The 23,840-nt window shown below is 41.6% G+C and overlaps 1 protein-coding gene across 2 annotated transcripts in view; it reads left to right on the forward strand.

The window, feature by feature from the left end:
• The window catches only part of tmem198ab (transmembrane protein 198ab), a 40,717-nt gene extending 18,548 nt beyond the window's left edge, over window positions 1-22,169 (forward strand). For both annotated transcript variants that reach the window (XM_003446533.5, XM_005452294.4), the window contains exons 2-5: window positions 15,977-16,255; window positions 16,355-16,936; window positions 18,281-18,483; window positions 19,431-22,169. In XM_003446533.5, coding sequence (XP_003446581.1) covers window positions 16,099-16,255; window positions 16,355-16,936; window positions 18,281-18,483; window positions 19,431-19,583 — 1,095 coding nt within the window. In that variant the 5' untranslated portion in view covers window positions 15,977-16,098 and the 3' untranslated portion in view covers window positions 19,584-22,169. The remainder of the gene's footprint in view (window positions 1-15,976; window positions 16,256-16,354; window positions 16,937-18,280; window positions 18,484-19,430) is intronic.
• The last annotated feature ends 1,671 nt before the right edge of the window (window positions 22,170-23,840 follow it).

Consider the following 23,840-nt stretch of genomic DNA (forward strand, 5'->3'; position numbering starts at 1 on the left):
TTCAGTTTGCATTGCACTTTATTGAGTTTTGCCACCACTTGGCTAGTAGTTAGTGAGTATTTGCAGACAAACATGAAAACTACAGGCAACCAAAATAATCTGTTAGCATGACGTCACGTGTGAAGCCTCAGTAAAAACTAAAACATCTCATTTTTAATGATAACATTAATATATTAAACTTTAGGCCTATAAGTCTTTCTAGTCTGGATAAAGTGATGAAGTGAGTTTGTGTTTTAAAATAAACAAATAAATACAAACCACAGCTAATAATGTGGGATTTAAAAGAAAAAGCCTCATTATCAGGACTTATCTGGATCTCACTGCCACCGAAAGCATAGTGATCTCTCACTCCGGCAGACCAGCTCTCTAGAACACTGGATTAATGCAGTAAGGCCACTATAGCTGCACGCTGTAAACATATGGCTAAGCAGGCACTGCTGAGGTCATCTGGGTTTCTGGCTTCTTACTGGCTGAAGCCCAGCCTTCTGACCGGCTTGGAGACCTCGCCTGAGGGGATTAACAAAGCCGAGTGTGTCAGTGAGTACAAACAAACACACATACGTGAACGCGCTGCTGACATCCAGGTATGAACCAGCAACAATGAAGCAGGCACAGATAGTCAGAGGTGGGAAAACAACAGAAGTATTTTTAAATCAGCACAACATGAGCAGATTTTATGAGTCAGAGTTATGAAACCTACACAACCCTCTGTGTACTGAGGTAGTGAGACAAAACACTGACAGGAAAATGAGGCGAAGAAGACAGAAAATAAAATAAAAATCAATGTCAAGTGTGTTAGATTCTTTGAAATCCTTCAATGTCAGACATAGTCCTGAATGGGTTCCCCCCCCCCCCCCCCCCCCCCCATTTACAACTAAACGTTTCTAATGAAAGCTAAAAGCTAAAAAGCTTTATTTCTTCTTAAGGTTCATCCCTGCAGACTTTTCTGTGTCAGAGTTTATTAAGATGCATGAGTACAGCATGAATCCCGTCTCCTCCTTTTTAATCTTCTGACAACAGACTTCCTTTAAAAAAAAATAATTAAAAAATCTGTAAACAGTTGAACTGCAGACGCTTACATTTGTGAAGGCTCTGTCCCAGGACATCCCCCTCACAGAACAGAGCAGGCATCAATAACAACAGTTCCGACCAGGCGTGCGACGTTTCTCCTGTTGGTGCGGTAGCATCTAATCTCGGCGTGCCGCTGTCGCTGTCTGTGGGTCTTGTTATGTTTGAAGTTTTCTGAATTTTACTTTGAGTTTCCTTGTTACTCTTCAAGATTTTCAGCTGGTGATCTTGTTATGTGGTATTCTGGATGGTAAATTGGTTATTAATATTTGACTCTTTGTTTTGGTCTAGCCGTCCTGGTGTCTTCTCGTATCTTGCGGTTATGTCGAGGCCTCTCTGTTAGGAGTCTCTCTGTCTTATTTTGTGAGTCCTTGCTTTGAGCTCTACTTCCTGTGTCTTTGATTTCTTCAGCTGTGTCTGGTTCCCCAGGTGTTTCCACCTTCCCCCTGACTGCCTTCCGTGTCTCGTTGTGTATGCATTGCCTCGGTCTCTCGTTGCTCCTTGTTACATCATAGCCATTTTTCCTTTGCTGCCTGGATTTTGTTTCTTGATAGCTTGGACTCTGTTTTCCCTCTGATTTGTATTTATGTGTGAACTTTTAGTGGTTGCTTTTGAACTCTGCCTTTGCGTCCTGCATTTAGGATCCTCACCAAACCTTCTTTTAGTTTTTTTTTTAACTGAAAAAGAAGGTGAAATTATAATGTGAGAAAAATATATAAAAAGGTTGAACACGCTATATAGACTGAAAGCAACACTGCCCTGTGTGTGAGAGGAAAAGGACTGTAGAGTAATGTATTATTAAAAGTGTGAGCTTTGTCAGCAGGACTGAAAGAGTTGCTATATTAATAAAGTTTACCCGATTTGTAGTCAGGAAAGAAATCCGGAATAATTGCCATCTGTGTGAGTTGACAGACTTGATCAATATCACAGCTCCATCATTAAGACTAGAGAGAGTCTGATGGATTATAATTCAGTATGTAATTAAATTAATGTTTAAAAGGCCGTTTTAGTTTTGATTCTTTGATGCTTTATTCTCAGTTGCAGACTCGATGCTGCAGAATTCAAACATAGGCTTGGTCTACATGCAAATTTGGTATGAGGTTGGAAAGTGCAAATAGGTGCTCTGTGATTTTTGTGAAAGCAGATAATGACCCAGAATCTTTTTTTTCTTTTAAATGTAGAAAGAAAAGGAGCTGAGCTGTAGCGTAACTGCATGCAGCAGGCATTTCTCAGCCAGGCTGTTTATTAATAGCCACAGTTTCTTTATTCATGAGGAGGCTTCGAGTTCAGACTGATGATGTCAGCGTAGGGAACGAATTGAGTCTCTAACTCACTGATTAACAAACAGAGTTTTTGTTTTTTTACCAGATTGTTTGTGTAAAGCAGGGACTGATTTCTCTGTTTGGAGACTTTTATGTGTTTCTTCCTGTCCTCCTAACACGGCCGATGGATCGACCCGATCGCTTTGCAACAAAAGGTTACAGAAGTGTTTCATTAAATGCAGACGAGTAGGGTCTGTTCAGTGAATTCACATCAAGCTTCAGAGAGCGAGAGAATAACATTAGACCTACTTGAGCCGCATTTAAAAAACAATGGAGAAGCAGGGTGACTGAGGAAGCAGACGCATTTTAAAACCTTCCTCGCTTCTTTCATTGTTTGAAGGTGAGGAGTCGGGTTATGCTTGTTGCCTTTTGTTGAACGGTTGACAGCAGAGAGATGGCAGCTAACAAGACTGAGAGCAGTAAGCGATAAATAATTATAAAAACACTCCGAAACATCAAGTGTCCTTTAGAAACTGACTGAAAACCATCAGTACGTCCGGTGCAGTGTGGAGGGTGTTATATAATAATTTGGCTTGTGTTAAATTCCCCCCCCCCAAAAAAAAACATGCACACTTACATCACATACCCAGAAAAATCTAGGTTTGAAAACATCACGAACTATGAGACTGTAGGCATCACCTATGTGCATATTTAGTGCAGCAGATAACTGAAACAGTCTTTCTAAAAGTGGATACAAGCACCAGTGCATTTGTTACTCCCAGTAACTGTTACACCTTTCTAAATTTCACAATTTTCATTTTTTTATCTTGAGAAACGGCTGTTTTCTTTCAGGTTTTGCTTTTGAATACACACAAGTCACATTTATTATCTAAAAATGTGTTTGTTATGCTGGTTAACTCATGTAACTAACCAAAACTGCACTATGAAGTTTAAGGTTAGTCTGCTGTTCTACCCTGTCCCACTTTAGGCCAAGGTAAATAGATTGGAGTTTATAAAGCACTTCACTCTTCACCTAGCACCAGTGTTGGATGTGACGTGTTCCAGATTAACATATTAGTGTAATCACATTACATTTTTTGGTAACGAAGTAATGTAATGTCCTAATGAGATGGATTACTTTTACTTTCATTGCATGAAAGGACAGGAGCACGAGGGTAAACTGCATCCAAGACAGAAACAACAGCATTTCTCCTTGAACTCTCCCACGGAGGCCATTTTTGCCCAGTCTCTTTCTCACTGTTAATAAATGAAAATTTTTTTTACATAATTTTTTTGGCACCTGAATCATGAACTCTGACTTTAACTGAGGCAACTGAGGCCTGTAGTTCTTTAGATGTTGTTCTGGGTTCTTGTGTGACCTCCTGGATGAGGCATTGATGCCCTCTTGGAGTGATGTTTCAGGCTGGTCATTCCTGGGAAGCTTCACCACTGTTCCAAGTTTCCTCCATTCATGTATAATGGTTCTCAATGTGGTTCACTGGAGTCCCAAAGACTCAAGAGTGGCTTTGTAACCTTTTCCAGACTGACGTTGTTTCTCAGCTGTTTCTTTAGATCTGTTCTTTAGAAGTGTTGCTTCTGATTTCTTGATTCAACAGATCTACCAGTAAGCAGGCCTCGGTGTGGTTAGTGAAACTGAACTGAGCTTTGTTTAACAAAAAAAAAAAAAAATATGGTTAATAACAGTTAATTCATGATTTAACAAGACAGGAAATTAGTGAAATCATTTAAAGACTGCATTTTGTATTTGCTTGGGTTATCTGCACAAACGTACGGATACCTACAGTTGTTCAAATGCAATGCAAACGCGATGTATTTGCCAGCTAAAACTTTGTTGTGTTGTCCACCAAGGACCCAAGTAAACTAAAATCTGAAGATTGGCGAGCATCCATTTTTAATCCTGCAATTTCACCTGTCTGTGTATTTTTCACAGACAAAACACAAAAAAATCAGTTTGGGTTCACTGAGGCTCTTCATCCTGGAGTATTGTGTTTATAATTATTTATAATTCAGAGGATGTTACACGGATGTACAACTTATATCCTGAATACTCAGATCTTCTCATTAAGAGAGCTTTTAATTATTTTCATTATGAACACAGAAGTCCAATCCTCATAGTGGTTGCATGAATGGATTTATATCCTCACAACAAGGAGACACACACACACACACACACACACACACACACACACACACACACACACACACACACACACTCTAATGTATAGGAACACATTCAGGGGGAATAGACTAGGCCATTGATTGGCTCTCTTGCTGTTGCTATGGGAGTTTAAGCTGCTCTTCTATTGGTCAGGCTTCGGACCAGGACCCGTGTCGGCTGTCTGTCAGCATCCCGCCGTTGTCATAGCAACAGACAGGAAGCAGGGTGGGAGGAGGAGAACGGTGTGGTTGTTGTTTTTGTTGAATCCCACAAAAGCAGATGAAGAAATTCCTCTGTCTGTGGTCTGTTATGCCTTTTTTTTCCTTCCATTTCCTAGAGGATGATCACATTTAATGATGCACATTTAAAAAACTGTTTCTACACACACACACACACACACACACACACACACACACACACACACACACACACACACACACACACACACACACACACACACACACACACGCACGCTGCAGGGTCACTGGGCAATGACCCGCTAATCCTCTGCCAAAAGATTATTATTAATATGACATGTTGGGATGAATAGGGGATAAAATAAAATCGTGGGAGTGTGTGTGTGTGTGACAGAGAGAGAGAGAGAGAGAGAGAGAGAGCGAGCGCTGTGAGTGTGTATGAGTGGCTGAAATCCTATTTTTTTTTTTCCCTTTTTATTTTTTTTGAATCTACTGCACATTTATTTGTCGTCTTCTTCCTTGCGACTGCTTCATTACGGTTCTATTGAAATGCACCTCTGCCCCTCTAGAAACCCCCCCCCACAAAACAGCATTCGCTTTTAGCAAGGTTGAACTTGTTTATTTCGCCATCTATTATTCATTAACCTGAAAACATACCATCATTATTATTTCTGCTATAAAATTCAGGGTTTAATGCTGTCATGAGGCAGTGCTGCTCAGTTTGCTGGGCTTAGACTGTGCTTTGAAAATTGATCCGATATTTTCATATTAGTAAGTAATGGGAGAGAGAAGAAGGTCAGCCTGTGGGGCAAATATGGCCTCCTCTCCCACATGAAGAACTCTGAGAGTTTGTGAGATTTTGGCTTTAGGTTTTGATGCTTGGACTGGATGTAAAATTGATGATGCAATTTTTAAGACCGCTCAAATGTGATTTTCAGCCCCGATAATTTCATGTGGCTCCTGTTCGTATGAAGGTATTACGGAAGAGGATTAGGGCCACTGGGGAAAAAAAGAAAAGAAAAGTGTACACGTCTTTTTTTTTTTTCTTCTTTTCCTGAATTCTGAGATAAAAGTCAGAATTCTGAGATTAAGGTCAGAATTCTGAGAAAAAATAATTCTGATGAAAAAGTCAGAATTCTGACTTTAATCACAGAATCCTGACTTTTTTCTCAGAATTCTGGAAAGAAGAAAAAAAAGATGTGCCCACTTTTTTTTTTCCCCCCAGTGGCCCTAATCCTCTTCCGTAAGGTATAAGGACTCGAGAATGATAGGAAAGAATGAAGATCTGTAAGTCTGAATATATCGATAGTATGAAGGTTAAAGTTTGCATGGCTTCATTAAATGTACTAAAGTTATTGTGCAGAAAAAAAATAAAATAAACAAAAATCAGCTGACTATAAGGTGGTCAGGTGGGAACAGTTCTTATGTTTGTTTGACTTCTTCTCATTTGCTTTTTGTTCTTTTCTGCCTCCTAATTCACAGCTTTCTGTTGTGAGCTGCTCGGTGAGAGAGCGTTGTGGACTTAGTCTCCGATTTGTGTCCGGCAGGATCAGGATTTGTTGATTTGACACATGCTCACAGCTGTGTTTGTCCAGCCTTTCCATTACTTTTCTTTTATCCTTTTTTTTCTTTTTTAAAAACACCTTCCCTGGGGGAAAGTGAGTAGGACAACATGTTTACCTGCTCAGCGTTTGACAGCGGTGAAGGCAGAATCACTTAAAGCACTGCAATGTGATGGACCAGGAGGAGTTCTGGTTGTTGGTTTCTATGGATGTGTTCCTATAAATTTTATACTACAGTCAACCCCTGAAATTCATGGGGATTATGCTCCTCGAGCACCACGAACTGTGAAAAACCACACATTTTGGATGTTGTGAAAAAAAATGCCTATAAATGTCATGATCAGCAGCTGCTGACCGGGTGGAGTTCAGAATAGTGAGAACACCAAAGCAGAAGCAGGAAGGCAAACTGGATTCTTAAAGAAGAATTTGCCGTTTATTTGAGGCCGAAGAAAAATGAAAAACAAAAGGCAGAAGGCAACTCAGAGGAAACTGACTAGAATTAAACTGGGAAAACTAAAATACTGAACACATGCAATCGTGAACATGGGGAAAATAGAATTGATGTTACAGGTGAAGCGAAACTGAACACACTGAAGAGATGAGAGACTGTCAAAATAAAACAGGAAACACACTGAGACGCAGACTAAGACACACGAGATTGACACTGGGACGTGGGGAGAAACTGAGGCAATAGCAAGGGACACAGAGAGGACGAGAGACATCACGGGCTGGTGAGAACACACATGGATGCACATGACTGACAGGGGAGACAAGGACGAAACACAAGGAGGAAAACATGGAAACAACTAACACACAGCTAAACCAAGACACAGAGAGAGGGGGAGCAAGACACACAGAAGGCAAGCAAATGCAGACATAACTGGGGAAACCTTAAACTCATCAACACTAGAAGAACCAAATCTCATAACATAAAACATCTTAATAAAGCAAAGAGTAAGAAATCCCAAAGTAAACTGTTGTTATAGTTTAAACCCTAAATATGTGGCATCTCAGGGCTTTAAGAAGAACAAAATAAAAAACATGAAAACATGAAGCGAAACACTCAAGATAGCTACACGCGGTAAACTTTTATGATGTGGGAATGGTGGACTGCATCTGATGCAATAGGGGGAGATGAATAACGCTCCCGGATAGGCTACTTTGAAACCTACCGCCTCTGAGTACAAAGGTATTTCCCCCAAGTTGTGTTGTTAACAGAACAGAACATTTAACAGGATTTACTTAATTTAAATTTATTATTTATTTAGTAAATTGATTCTCAATAATTTAGCATTAAAATGCATGAAAAAATAGATATTGCCACGAAAAAAAAAACAATTTATGGAGGATATTTGCGTTTTCTGCAAAATTGCAAGGGTTTCTACAAACAAGAACAATCCACGAGAGACTGAGGCCGTGAACTTTGAACCGCGACTTCACAGGGGTACACTGTAGTATATAATAACTAGAGATGGCACGATACCACTTTTTTATGTCCGATACCGATATCATAAATTTGGATATCTGCCGATACCGATATGAATCCGATATAGTGTGTTTTTTAATCAATAAAACTGTTTTTTAATATCTTGCTGCATTTTGTATAAGTTCATACTCAAGTTTAAATAAACAATAACACTAAAGCTATTCTGTTATACCTGTATGTAAAAAATACACTGCACCCAAAATTATTTTATAGTTCAGCAACACTGATCAATCTAATAAACTTAAACCTACTCCATCCTCCCTATTCTGGTATTTTAAAGAGTACTTAACAGAAATATTAAGCAACCTAACTAATAGGGTTGCAAACTCCCAGCAAAAAAAAATAGGGAACCACCCCCCACCCTCCACGTCATGATGCTTAATCGATGTAATCAACTTTAATTTGATGCAGGGTGAAAAAAAATGCACAGAATTAAATTATTTTTCAAGAATAATTAAATAGATTCAACATCTTTCTTCAACAGAATTGCAGACTGCACAGATGGTATCTTCCCAAAGGAAAAAGTACTATAGCTTACTAGGGTATATTAGACTTAACAGTTACTATATGCAGTAATGGACTTCTATACATTTTACATCAGATTAAAACTTTGGGTGTAAGATTCAGATAATTATTTATTAAAAGCTAGACATTTTAAATGAGAATAAGAAAGAAAAGTATGTCTTTGTGCCCCCTTTTCCCTGTTAATGCCCTATCGGCCCCCCTGGCTAAACTTTGCTAGATCCGCCCCTGCACAGTTACCAGCGGTCAGCTACGTAGAAAAGGATCCTGGTGTAGAAAGTAATATTAAATAAATTCTAACAACAGCTTATCAAGGTTAAAGGTGCTGCTGTTGTTCCGCCGCTGGTTTCCTCTTTCTGGTGCAAAGTGGGCCAAAAACAAAGAAGAGAGACGGACTCGCGACAGAAAAGCCGATCAGCTGATCGTTAAGCAGTTTCACGATTGAAGTAGCTGCAGGAAGGTGAGGGAGAGAGAGAGAGAGAGGCAGTCGCTCCATATATCGGTTGTTAAGCTTAACATGGGAATGCTTTACAAACATTCAGAGATGAACTTACACACTTGCTTTACTTCTCTCTGGGATAACTTCCTCGGAGATGAAATGCTGGTTGGGTAGCGAGGCTACAAATACACACAGCCGCTCTATCACGTGAGCACACTGCTCCGACGTGCTACGGTTATGAGCCGAGTTACGCCGTGTCGCAAGTTTTGTGAGGTGTTTTTTTTATATTTAATGTATCGGATTACATTTTTAATTTCTCACCGATATCCGATCCAGTAATTTACGTCAGTATCGGACCGATACCGATACGTAATATCGGATCGGTCCATCTCTAATAATAACACTATATATAATAAGGCTAAGGGTGTAATTTTCTTGTAATTAAATAGAGTTTAACTTTATTTCAAATATTAATGTAATTATATTTACATACAAATATTGTGTAGGTGACTCACACTAAATTATGATGATTATGATTTTTATACTGTAAATATATTAAAGTACTGTGTAATTAACCCCAAAATGTTGATTCTGTTGATCTGACGTAGCGTTTTCAGTGGGAGAAACGTTTCATCACTCATCCAAGTGACTTCTTCAGTCTCAGCTGACTGCAGGTTTCCCCGACCTCATAAACAGTACATTTGCACAATAACTAAACCTTGCCCACTGAATGAACAATGGGCTGTGAGGTCAGTTCCTTGATCATTAATATGCAGACTTTCATGACCATTGATCAACATCCATCCATCCATCCATCCTCATCCGCTTTATCCGAAGTCGGGTCGCGGGGGCAGCAGCCTAAGCAGAGAAGCCCAGACCTCCCTCTCCCCAGCCACCTCCTCCAGCTCATCCGGGGGAACACCAAGGCGTTCCCAGGCCAGCCGAGAGATATAATCTCTCCAGCGCGTCCTGGGTCTGCCCCGGGGCCTCCTCCCGGTGGGACATGCCCGGAACACCTCACCCAGGAGGCGCCCAGGGGGCATCCTTGTCAGATGCCCGAACCACCTCAACTGGCTCCTTTCGATGTGGAGGAGCAGCGGCTCTACTCTGAGCCCCTCCCGGATGGCCGAACTTCTCACCCTATCTCTAAGGGATAGGCCAGCCACCCTTCGGAGGAAGCTCATTTCTGCCGCTTGTATCCGCGATCTCGTTCTTTCGGTCACTACCCACAGCTCGTGGCCATAGGTGAGGGTCGGGACGTAGATCGACCGGTAAATTGAGAGCTTCGCTTTTACACTCAGCTCCCTCTTCACCACGACGGACCGGTGCAGCGTCCGCATCACTACAGCCGCAGCACCAATCCGTCTGTCGATCTCCGGCTCCCTTCTCCCATCACTCGCGAACAAGACCCCGAGATACTTGAACTCCTCCACTTGGGGCAGGAACTCATCCCCGACCCGGAGTGGGCACTCCACCCTTTTCCGGCTGAGAACCATGGCCTCAGATTTGGAGGTGCTGATCCTCATTCCCGCTGCTTCACACTCGGCTGCGAACCGTTCCAGTGCGAGCTGGAGGCCCCCACCCGATGAAGCCATCAGAACCACATCATCCGCAAAAAGCAGAGATGAGATTCTGAGGCCACCGAAGTGGAAGCCCTCCGCCACTTGGCTGCGCCTAGAAATCCTGTCCATAAAAATTATGAACAGAATCGGTGATAAAGGGCAGCCCTGGCGGAGCCCATCACCCACCGGAAACAAGTCCGACTTATTGCCGGCAATGCGAACCAAACTCTTACAACGGTTGTATAGGGATCGAATGGCCCGTAGCAGTGGGCCAGACACCCCATACTCCCGCAACACTTCCCACAGGACACCCCGAGGGACACGGTCGAATGCCTTCTCCAAGTCCACAAAACACATGTAGACTGGTTGGGCAAACTCCCATGCACCCTCAAGTATCCTCGAGAGGATAAAGAGCTGGTCCAGTGTTCCGCGACCAGGACGAAAACCGCATTGTTCCTCCTGTATCCGAGGTTCGACTAACGGACGAACTCTCCTTTCCAGCACCCTGGCATAGACTTTCCCAGGGAGGCTGAGGAGTGTGATCCCCCTGTAGTTGGAACACACCCTCCGGTCTCCCTTCTTAAAGATGGGGACCACCACCCCGGTCTGCCAGTCCAGGGGTACTGCCCCTGATCTCCACGCAACATTGTAGACGCGTGTCAACCAGGACAGCCCTACAACGTCCAGAGCCTTCAGGAACTCGGGGCGGACCTCATCAACACCAGGGGCTCTGCCACCGAGGAGTTGTTTAACTGCCTCAGTGACCTCGACCCCAGAAATTGGCGGGTCATTCCCCTCATCCCCAGACTCTGCTTCCTCCTCGGAAGACGTGTCAGTGGGATTAAGGAGGTCCTCGAAGTATTCCTTCCACCGTCTGACAATTTTCTCAGTCGACGTCAGCAGCGCACCGCCAGCACTATACACAGTGCAGGTAGAGCACCGCTTTCCCCTCCTGAGACGCCTGACGGTTTGCCAGAATCTCTTCGAGGCAGTCCGAAAGTCTTTTTCCATGGCCTCTCCGAACTCCTCCCACACCCGAGTTTTTGCTTCAGCCACTGCCCGAGCCGCATTCCGCTTGGCCTGTCGATACCTGTCAGCTGCCTCTGGAGTCCCACAGGCTAACCAAGCCCGATAGGACTCCTTCTTCAGCCTGGTGGCTCCCTTCACCTCTGGTGTCCACCATTTGGTTCGGGGATTACCACCACGGCAGGCACCAACCACCTTGCGGCCGCAGCTCAATGCAGCAGCTTCGGCAATGGAGACGCTGAACATGGTCCATTCGGACTCAATGTCCCCAGTCTCCCTCGGAATGTTGTTGAAGCTCTGCCGGAGGTGTGCGTTGAAGATCTCGCGGACTGGGGCCTCTGCTAGACGTTCCCAGCACACCCTCACTACTACCCTGATCAACAACCTGTGTAATTAAATTTAGGTATTGCACAACTTCAGGTGGACCATAATGTCCTCTTAATGAGGCTTGAGCATCTGGTGGGCATCACGGGCAGGCCAAAGGCTCCTGATGCGACCTAGATCTCGGCTTAAGACCAGAGGTGACCGCGCATTCGCCTCTGTTCCAGAGGTAGGGTGCAACAATCTCCCTCAAGCTATTCGCGTGTCCCTTATTCAATTCAATCTTTTAAATCTCGATTAAAAACGTATTTATTTAGCCTAGCCTTCCCGGCTACCTAGAGCCCGCATTTGTAAGTGTACTGTACTTTATCGTTTTGCTCTGACTAATGCTTATAATGATTTAACCTTCAGCCTTTTGGCTTGTGCCTACTGTGTGCCTACTGTGCCTGGTGTATTATTGGTTAGTTATGTCTCCCACCTGTCAGTGTATTTGTATTTGTACCTGTTATTGCTCTTAATTGGTTCTGTGAAGCACTTTGGCAAACCTCTGGTTTTTAAATGTGCTATATAAATAAAATTGTATTGTATTTTACAGGAATGGGAAGATAAATTATAATGTGAGTAATTTGAAGTAACTTGTTCAATTTGATGGTAATTTCCCATCTTGCATTGTAAATATGCTGTACTTTTTGGGGCGCTGACTGTATTGTGGCATGGATTAATCTGGTCTTTTTTACATATTTATTTATTTATTTATTTTCATGTAATAGCATTATGTTGATGTGTATGACAGATACTATATTATTCAACTGTTCTTTTGTTTTATCAGTATGAATGTGACAAGGACCATATAAATACAGGCCATTTACCATTTACCAAAGAGAAAATGAATCCTCAAAATTTCAGGCCTATGTGACCCTATAATGTTGGAGCCAAGTCTAACTTACTTTTTTTTCACAATTGTATTATAAAGTGTTACCTAATAGTAAAATAGAGAAATAAATTTAGCAGTCGGGTGTTGCACTGCCTCCACCTTATACTGTGTAGAAGGTGTGCATCCAGGGAAAGTCACTGAAACAAAAGTACTAACCGACTACACCCACAGAGTTTAAGTCGACTTCAGCACCGTAGGCTTGTTGGCTTCTGGTTTCTTGAATAGACTTGTGAATGTTTTCCCTGCAATATTGCGGAGACTGTATTACTCTGCACAAGTTGCTCCTAAAGCCACAAATATCCTTCATATGTTTATTTTTAACTGTTTTTACATTACATGCATGTTCATTAAGAAGTTTCAGAGTTGTATTTTGAACTTTCGACTAACTTGTTTACTTTATTCTAATCCAAGCACATCACTGCAGCAAAAACCTTTGGGACAAGAGTTAAATTCCTAAAATGTGAAAGTGCTTCCACGTTATGCAGAAAAGTTCTGACACTTTACAAAATTACTTTGCCGTTCGAGAAGAGAGATCAAAGGTCAAATCCAGAGCAACAGCAGCCAGAGATAATGTTTTAGTACTTGGCTCCAGTCTTGAGCACTTTGTCAAACATGCCAAACCAGTTTTCACTTCCAGTTTTTGTTTTTTTCTTGTTTTTTTATCAACCCCTTCATAACCTCAGGGAGGCAATTAATTAAATCCTGAGGGAGGAAAGTGAATGACGCAAGTGGGGAAGGGTGGGAAAAGGAGTGGCACCCAAACCAGGTGATCGAGAGAGAGCGGACGGGAGCTAGAGGTACTGAAGGCGAGAAGGGAAACAAAGCAGGCAAGAGGAAAAGGAGAGGAGAGCTCATGAATAGGAGAGTAAAGTTCCCCAGACAAGGGTTACATAAGCACCTCTGACCCAGAAACCTTCCACAACCGGACTGAACTTGCCCTGAGATGGAGAGGACGAGAACCGCCTGAGGAGGGAGGAGAGAGGAGGCGTGGGAAGGAGGTGAAAGAGGAGGGGATTTGTTTAACTGATGTGTACATCCTTTTACAGCAGCTGTATGTGCATTGTGAATTAAATAGTTTGTGACTGTCGCATAGGTGCATGCTTTCAGATTAGCAACACTACTATGAAGCAATTTGTTAGTGTGAAAGTTACATTGACTAAAACACATGAATGAAAGGTTAGACGGGACGTGGAGGGAGCAGGTGAGGACAGACAGAGATTTGAATGATGGAGGCAGCAGGAAATGAGGTGAAAGACGAGGTGAGAGTGATTTAGAAGGAAGTCGTGTTGGTGGTTGCTGACAGGTGTGCACAGTCAGACGCAGAGGAAAACAAAGAACAAACAAGGACGGGCGCGAAGAAGGACAAAGCCAAGGCGAATTTATTTACCTGAGCTTCAAACAGAGGCCTGCACTGGAATGCAGATGAGGAAAGTAAATAAAGCCGTGGCTGGTGAAGCCTTCGGGAAGATTGATCACTTTATGAAACGCGATGAATCACTGCATTGTTACAGATAAACAAATATAAACCGATATTAAGGTATGAGGACGCTTATAGAGGTTGTACAGGCAGAGCTGAGGTCGCTTGAATGGATAAGAATGCTTGGATCCAGCCTGCTTGCAGCACATGTATATTGTATCAGCTCAGTCAATTCAAGTATTTTGGGCAGAAACACCCCACTAGTTCTGGGTTTGGACTCCCTTTTATCTTCAGAGCTTCTCTAATTCTTCATGGGATGGATTCAACAAGGTGCTGGAACCATTGCTCAGAGATTTTGGTCCATATTGGAATGATGGCATCATATAGTTGGTGCTCATCCATGATGATAATCTCCCTCTCCCCCACATCCTAAAAGTCCTGTGTTGGACTGAGATCTAGTGACCGTGGAGGCTGGAAGCTGATTAGCTATTTAAATAGGTCTGCCTGGTGAAGTAGCTGGTGATTGTTTAAATCACACAGCTTTTTTTTTAAATTCTTGCCATGGCAGTGAACCAGTTTCTTTAAACAACTACTAGAAATTGCAAGAGAAGTAGATTAATGACAAATTTGTTAAACACAATATTGCAGCGTTACTTGCTCAACTGAAGGGATCCTGTCCTGTTCTTTGCTTACATTTTTGTCTTGTCTTAGAGACTGTGGTGCCTCTGAAAAGTGCTGCATGAATAAATAAATATAGCTTGCTCAGTTAAGTTGGCAGCCTGCTACAGCAGATTGTAAAAGGCTGTCGTAAAAGGAAACAGAATAAACATTAAATGGATTGAAGTCAAATAAGGATACTCAAAATCCCAGGTAACAAAACGCGTAAACAAACAGATGAAAGATTTGGGTCATGCAGAATTAGCGGCCATCAATACAGAGCACAGAGTTTTAGACATTAGGGTGAACAATGTGGGTTTTGGACATCTATTAGAAATGGATCTTATATGTCAGACTGGGGAATCGGGCTGTTAAAAATAGGACTATTTGAGATTGACTAGCTGGAAAACAACCATTAAAAAAAAGTGTTGGTTTTGTGCTGTTATTGGGCCGGATCTCTCTCTCTCTCTCTCTCTCTCTCTCTCTCTCTCTCTCTCTCTCTCTCGACGTGACGCACTTTATGTTGGAGTCAGCCAAGGGTCTCTTGCACGTCTTCAGCTCATTCAAAATGCTGCTGCCCGCCTCTTGACTGGTACCCACAGACATGAACATGTAACCCTTATCCTGTCTTCTCTTCATTGGCTTCCTGTTCATGACAAAATTAATTTCAAAGTCCTAACGCTGGTTTATAAATGCCTTAATGGTCTTGCTCCCCCATATCTATCTATCTAGATGGACATCTATCTATCTATCGATTGATATCTATCTAGATATATGCATGCAAGAGGAGTGTCAGGGGTGATTTATGAAAGACGCATAAAAGCAGGAGTGACAGTGAAGTTTTACAAGATGTTAATATTTGTGAATTATATTGTGAATGACCAGAATGGACAGGATTAGAAAGTAGATCAGATGGACAGTAGGGCTGAGTGGTTGGAGATAAAGTTGAAGAAGTAAGGGTGAGATGATGTGAACATGTGCTGAGGATGGAAATGGGATCTACTGGACAAAGGATGTTGAAGATGGAGCTGCAAGGCAGGAAGTGAAGAAGGACATGCAGAGGTTTGGTGTAACAGAGGAGGATTCTAGGTATAGGGTGAGATGGTGATGAATGACTTCCTAAAGGGAGCAACTGAAAGAAGACTTATTTTACAAACTCATCTCCTGGGTCATTGAACTCAACACTCTGTATCCTGACACCTCCCCACCCATTTTTGCATCATATCAGTTTTAAAACCTTAAGGGTGCTTTCACAGCTAATACAGGCCTCCATTTGGTGGGCTCTACAGTGCTTCAACTCTTATATTGTTGGCTTATCCCTTTTCTTCTTCTCTCTATCCACAGGTAAAACCATGCACCTGGACAGTGCTCCATAACCTCCCTTGCCCCTCACCTCCCTCCTGATCACTTCTTCTCCTCCTCCATTTGTCCTCCTTTCCCTCCCTTTTCTCTACTGCCTGTTCACGATGACAACCACAGTGGAGACTATGCTGGCACAGCCTGACCTGGAGCTGGGCCCTGAGCGGATGGACGGCTGCGAGGCCGCTCGTGGGCATTACAAAGTGGTTCCCTCCGTTGTCTGCTCGATGTGTTGTCTCTTTGGCATCATTTACTGTTTCTTTGGTGAGTTGAACAGGTGATGTTAATGCAGCAGCAGCAGTTGTTCTTTGTTCTATTTAAGACCTGTTGTTGAGGTCATGTGTTTCTGGCTCTTTTTTTCAGGATATCGCTGCTTCAAGGCGGTGATGTTCCTGACGGGCCTGATGTTCGGCTCCGTCGTTATCTTTATGCTCTGCTACAAGGAGCGCGTGCTGGACACCCAGCTGAGCGTGGAGGCCTCAGTGGGCATTGGCCTGGGCATTGGGACGCTCTGCGGCCTGGTCACCATGCTGGTTCGTAGCGTGGGCCTCTTCATGGTGGGCCTGCTGCTTGGCCTGCTGGTGGCCGTGGCCACCCTGGTCGGCATGGAGGAGCTTTCTGACAGCCCGCCGCGCTCTGTCTGGGTGCCCCTGGGCGTGCTGCTTGGCCTGGGCATGCTGTTTGCTGTGCTCACCCTGCAGTGGCAGCGTCTGTTTACAACGCTGTCCACAGCGGTGTTCGGGGCAGCCGTCATCACGGTGGCTTTGGACTACTTCGTAGAGCTCTTTGCCCTTGTGCTGTACATGTATGAACGGATTAAAGCAGAGTCTGGAAAGCCTGTGTGCTGGATGACATGGGTGGTGCTCGGGGTGTGGCCTGCCCTCACCCTGCTGGGTGTCGTGGTCCAGTGGAAGGTGACCGCTGAAGGATACTCCCATACCAAGGGTGAGGAAAGCTGGTTCCAGTGTATATTTGTGGTGCTTGGCTCTGGTTTGCTGCTGACTGTAGCAGTTCACCATTTTTCTTCCTAGAAGACATACCTGCAGGAATGAGTCTAAAGGAGAGCAGGGGGTTCATTCCAGTATATTTATTTAAAAGATTTATTTACTAATTATTTAGCACATATAGATTTATAAAATAATATTAATCTACCTTTAAATTATGATATAATCTTATAGGTTATGGTGGCAATATATAAAATAATGTATCTTTTGTTGTGGGTTTGCAATGTATATTATACATTTTTTTATATATATATATATCTTTATACATTGCACACTAAGCAGACTTTTATCCATATAGTAGTACACATAAAGTCAGATCCTCTGGCCCAGTGTACAAATGTACATTAGATAAAACTAACTCTAAAATAAGAGAATTATCTCACACCAAAACGAATGATTTAATGTTCATTTATTACATCTGCAGTCTAAACTAAATGTCTTTGAGTCATGTAAAATATAGAATTTAATTAACTAAACAAACAATAAGTTATTTTGAGGTCCTGGACAGCTATACCAGAGTTTGGGATTTCCCCACCTCTCAAATTTTACTTTAACCCCGGCCAAGTATTATTGACCAATCAAGTTTAAGCAGGCTTTGCTTGTTTGCTCGTAAAAACTCTCTTATTAAGAGGGAAAGAGGAAAACGCATGCTGAAATTTAAACATCAGTGATCTGAGGATAGTTATACTTTTTCTTAGCTTTTAAAATTGATAAACCAGGACAGGTGGATACAACAGGAAGTCTTAACCTGGATATCCGCTGGCTACACACAAAATATTAGACATAATTGCCCAGATACACCAAGAGATCAGCCAATAGTTGACATGTTCCTAGAATTTTAGAGCAGCTCTGTAGCTTTTCTGCAGTGATTTGGTTCTAAATGCAACATTTACAAATACAATAAAAGCCTGATTTTTGCTGCTCTTCAATGGCACTCCTGTATCAGCTTGTAATGTCCTGACTAGACTTCAGCAGTTTTCAGCAGAAGTATGTTATACTTCACTTCTGACAAAATGCATTAATTAAAAAAAAAAAAAAATGGTCATTTGAAGGTCCAATATTTTTAAGATGTCATGCATCTAAGTGAGAATCTCTTCAAAACTCAAATCTGATCTGAGTTCCTCAGGGGACCTTTATGGGTGCTCTTAAGTTTTTAATAAGATGAATCTAATTTTCACATAGAAAAGTATATAGAATATAGATGGATATCAACATTGCCTCTGTTTTTAGCTTTGAAAAACAAAAAAATATCTTTCCTCATTAGCCTCCCTTTGTTTCTCCTCAGTAATCATCAGCCGCCAGCAGCGGAGGATGCAGGTGATGCGCATTCGTCAGCGGGATGACCGCTACCGCAACAAGAAGAAGAAGAAGCAGCAACATGGCTCCTCCTCACACCATCAACACCAATCCAAACAACTGCACACGGAGCCCGCCTACCGCCGCAAACCCAACCCTATCCGCCGCTACGATACAGACGTCCTCTCTCCTGTGAGGACCAGTAATGATACTGTTAAAGGAAAATTTTTAGTCTTGAAACAAATAACACAGTTATTTAGAGGAATTAGTCTGTCACTGAATTCTAGAAAAAATAGAAAGAAATCAGTGTGAAACCTTACATTACTGTACCCAAGGTCATTATACAATAATAACATATAGACAAGACTGTCCTAAATCATATATACTAAATGCTTATCAATATCCTAAAAACAAGACCGATCAGGATGCGATCAAAGTACCAGATACCTATCATTTAACTAGGTTACTTTATAGCTAGATGGCGAACTGTCCCCATGTGAGCTATCACTGAGAAAAGTAAACATCAGTTGTATATGTTTTGTTGGTTCATTCCATGATTTACTGATGGCTAAAATTGATTCTGTTTAAAAATATACACAAGTGTCATGTATCATGTTACCTAGTGAACCCATATAGCAAGCTAGCAAACTAGAATTTCAACTCAGCTCAACCTTTGCTGACAGAATCATAGTAAAAAGAAAGTACACCCTCTTTGATTTGTGAGGCTTTACATATCATGATAAGATAATAATCTGATCCAGTATCTGAACAAACCAAAAGATTTCTTTATTATGTCCTTTGGACAGACTAGACTAAAGAGTAGATTTTTGGCCATAATGCACAGCACCATCAGCGCAAACACTTCATACCAATAGTGAAGCAGGGTGATGATTTTGATTGTTTTTCAGCCAAGTACCCTGAAGCCATGCACTCATTGTGTGGAATAAATAGGTAACAATAGGTCATGTGACCACAGTCAAACATTGTTTTAACCAGATGATCAAATTTTCAACACTTTTCAATAGCTTTGAGGCAACCAATTGGGCAAGTAGTGATTTTGAAGTTATCCTGCCATTTGTTAAGACTGGCAATAAAAAGAAGGAACCAGACTAACTCCATAAACTCTTTGTTCTTTCTAGAGCTACATCCAGAGTTTTAGAGATCGGCAGGTGCAGGCACAGCCCTTTCCAGGCCGGCTAGTCGGAGGCTCCCACGCCGTAGTGGAGATGGGCTATGACTGTGGATCCACAACACCACTCACTGGAGCAGCAGGACCTTCGCTACGGGTCTAACCACTCCAGAACCTCCCAGATGCCTGAACATACCACTTACCCAGAGAGATATATGTCTCTATAATCACACCTGTGCTAGAACAAACCATTACACACCTAAGAGGATGGAAAAAATATATAGGGCTGGATTTACCTGAAATGCAAACACATTTGACTCTTTCCCTAAATAAATTTTGGATTATAAACCTCTTGCTGGAGCAACCAGCGTGGTGCCGAGGTTAGCTGACCTCTTTTCACCGTCCAAACGCACAAATGCATGCATGTACTTAACATCACAAAAACCGCAGCTACAATTTTAAAGATTGATGTGGAAGCCCAAAACAACCTGCTGGACCCATGCCCAACCTGTCTGCCACCATCTCAACTCAAACCAGATCAGGGATTGGAGCTTCAGTGCAAACCCTCCTCAGGTTCTAACACAGGCTTTGTATAAAAAAAAAATGCAGATTCCTTGTTAATAGTTTCTACCACTGATGTTACAGAAGCAACTAGAAGTCGAATTAAAGGTCCAGTCAACATTGTCTTTAAAGGGAGGTAATGACCCTTCACTGCAAACTGAGATCCTCTATTTGCTCTCTGTGCCATCCGGACTACATACATCCTCTTTGAAATGAGGAAAGATTTCATAACTGTCACATTTAAAGAGGGGAAAACCCTTTGCCACCCTTGGTGCTGGACGACACACTACTTCAAGCGGCCAACTGCTCTGAAGGCCAGGGAATCTGTTTAAACGGGTGCCTTGCCCCTCCGTGGACTGTAAAGTTCAGCATCAGGAGAGCGGTTACTGGCAGATATCCCACCAGTGGCTTCTTCTTGCATTAAAATTGAACATTTTTTTCAGTGAGGGGTGGTAGCCAGGGAGCTACAAAAAGCAGGGTTAAAAGACTTTTTAGAGGTGAGCTTGTTGTTTTCACAAACGTGTGGATAAGTGAGGTTTTATTTACACTGGCACCTCAAAAGATCTGATTTTGAGGATTCTCAGTGCTGGAAAATATAAATCTTGCTCATTTTGTGTCCTGAACTTATTCTCTAAGAGATCAGTTTCACGCCTAAAACAGATGTCTTTTTCACTCTACCATTTACCTTTGCGTAAAACTTGGCAGAGAAAGGTCATTGATAGAATAGCAGAATTTTTTGTTTGTTATTCCATAAAAGTGAAAATAAATTAAATTTCATTTGTCAGATAGCTCATTTACCATAATTAAAACAGGATCAAGAAAACTAATGCTAGCAGATAAAATAATCATTTATTTTCATTTATTAGCTTTATGATAATGGAGGTAACATAACTGAAGAGTGGCAGAAATTAGTGCCAATGTTACATTTTTAGTTTCTTAAATACGATTAATTTAAAAAGAATTTGTTTATTCCAGTTGTCACATAGCTGTAGTCATTATTTACTGATACAATAGTGTTAAGAAAGTGAAAGCTTGATTAGCTAAACTACAAATAACCACACTAATAAAAAAGTAGTGGGAATTATTGTTGATGTTAGCATGATAGGCTAACTAATGTCAACTTTTTAAGTGAAAACTAGTTAGCCTGCTTTACTATGGAAGGAAATTAGCCTAGCTTGCTAGTATTGACTTTCTGATTCAAATAACAGTTTATCTGCCCTGTAACCAACTTTTGAAAAGAAAACTGATAAAGATTTAATAAGTAAATTTGAGAGTTTTTAGTTTTGTCTTCTAATGTTCCTTTAACATTTACATAATATTTCAGAGTTATTATAGCTGTTTGTTGTTGTTTTTTTGTTTTTTTTAATTTAACCTAATTTAACCTGGGCTGTGTAGGTTTGATTCATGTAAGATTGAAACTGATTGAGAGATTGTGTTTCAGGTATTGGTTATTTTCCAGTATAATGAATTAAAAAGGTTTTCTCAGTGATGGTTTAGGTATCTGCCAAACAAAATCTCAGAAATGTGCCTGTTTGCACCTTAGACAGACCCAGCTGAGGTGCTAGTGTAAACAAAGCTCACAGGTCTGAATGACAAAATGGACTAATGGCCATAGAAACTTGTATTTAGAGCAACTTTCCATCATGTGCATTGACCTTCTTTATTTGGGACAACATAACATTTTTGTCACCAGTGAAAATGTGAATACTTTCTTATTGTTGCTGCCTTTTTAAAGGAAAAGCAGACACATGAGTGCGGAGGGGGGCTGTTTCTATTTCTCACCTGACATGCATGATCTCACCCAATCCTGTGTGGCACTGAACACCCTGCACCCTTTCATGTTCATCGATGTGAAATTTGTACATAAAAAAAAAATACAACACTTACTACCTTTTTTGGGTGGGAGGGGGATTTTTTTTTCCTTTTTTTACCATTTGATTGTTATATTTAAACACATTCTTTTCTTAAAAGTCACATTTAGTGGTTTATTTCGAGTGGGATGTATTTATTTGTTTTATTTAATTATTTTCTGTAAAGGAGAGTGCAATCATCACTGTAGGCCAGTAACTCCATGCTTTTATTAAACTGAATTATGACTATGATCATTAAAGCATGTGTTCCAATGGGCCTGTGTACAATAAAATGTGTGAGTGGTCTTTTAAAGCAATGCCATGTAGGCACGAAACATTGTCTATCGTTGGCTCCCTCATTTCTTTCTTTACACTATTAATGTGGTAAGTGCTTATATGGAAAATGGTGTGTTCGACCTTTTAAATTTATATTGAGGAGAAAGATCTGCTCCTCTACACTGACCAAGAGAGAGAACATCTGTTGTAAGGAGCTTCCTGTAATCAGAGGTCACAGTGTGGATCAAACTATTGTCCTTGTCATCAACCTCCATCATGCAGTCCTCCTCTGTTTTTGTCATATTAACATGTGTAAAGGTGGCCCATAATTAGTGCCTCGGGAATGTCTTTTGGCCGCTATACAACTGTATTAATGTATGTACATCTGAACACTTAGGGGGCATCCAAAAGGAAGTGGTTTGTCAACTTGTCAATTAGAGACTATAAAAGCTACCTTGGTTGGAATAACTGCTGGTGACACAAAATAAGCGGGTCCTGACTCACCAATTAGAACAATAGATACAGTTGATCGACATATGACAGGGTGGCAAATACGTTAAAGGGTTACCTAGGCAACTGGAGCCTAAGAGATGAGTGAATTGCTCACTGTGTGGATGCTCCTTTACAGACTGAGCAGCCTGAACGGGCAGACTCGGTACATCTGTGATCAGGGTCGTGAACTTTACTTTGGTTTCAGAGCTGGTGGTTTGCTATGAGCAGAACTTTGTGCCATAGTTTGCTTTCAGCAGAAACATGTCTGATCTTTCCTTTCGTTAATGTTTATTTAAGAGAATTTCACCCAATTTCTGAGGGTCTTATCTTTTTGTAAGAGAAAATCGCCGATTGCCAGGGAAAAATATGCATTTTCTTCATTGTTGCAAGTGGTTGCTGAAAGTTGCGCCAAGTTTCACTGCCACTTGGTAAGTAGTTGGTAAGTATTTGTGTACAAGTGGGTGACTTCCACACAAATTCTGGGCAACTGCAGAAATCTGCTAGCTATCAAAGCAGTGCTAAGAATTTTTTTGGTGCATAGTAATTTTGTGACCAATTTCATGTTGTGCCAGTTGCTGTGAAATCAGTTGCTAAAGCCAATCACCTGGTCAGTGACCAGTTGCTAGGAAAATTCCAACTGGTATTCCAAGACCATTTGGTAATTTGTTGAGGCAAGTTCCTGGCAGTTAGTTAGTAGTATAAAAATGGTAACAGACCGACACATCTGGTTGCACTGAAGTCCTCCTGATTGCCTATATTGCTAGCAGGTTGGCAAGGTTGCCAGAAGTTTGTATGGAAGACTGTAACCTGTCTGCAAACACTTCAGGTTTCACTACAGAGTGAAAATGGTGAGTGTCTGCAGACAAGTCACAATCATCCATGCAAACGAGAGCTGACCGCAGCAATCTGCTAGTAATCAAAGCAATTACATGGAATTGTTGGTGTAGCATTTTCTTCATGACCAATTTAGCCTAATTCCAGCCAGCAACTATCAGCAACCACTTGTCAACCAGTCAGGGAATACAACATTTTCTGGTGTGAATGCTCATGGAGATTTAGGTGAACAAATTATTTGAAACATTTTATTTTAATTGGAAAAAACACCAATTTAATCTTCATATAAGCTTTTAATCCAACAACCAAACAAGTGTGTGTGTGTGTGTGTGTGTGTGTGTGTGTGTGTGCTCATACATACATGTGTGAGTCTGTGTGTGCGATTGTATGTCTCTGTATGTCTGACA

The sequence above is a fragment of the Oreochromis niloticus genome, linkage group LG23 (assembly GCF_001858045.2).
Source record: "Oreochromis niloticus isolate F11D_XX linkage group LG23, O_niloticus_UMD_NMBU, whole genome shotgun sequence".
NCBI lineage: Eukaryota > Metazoa > Chordata > Actinopteri > Cichliformes > Cichlidae > Oreochromis > Oreochromis niloticus.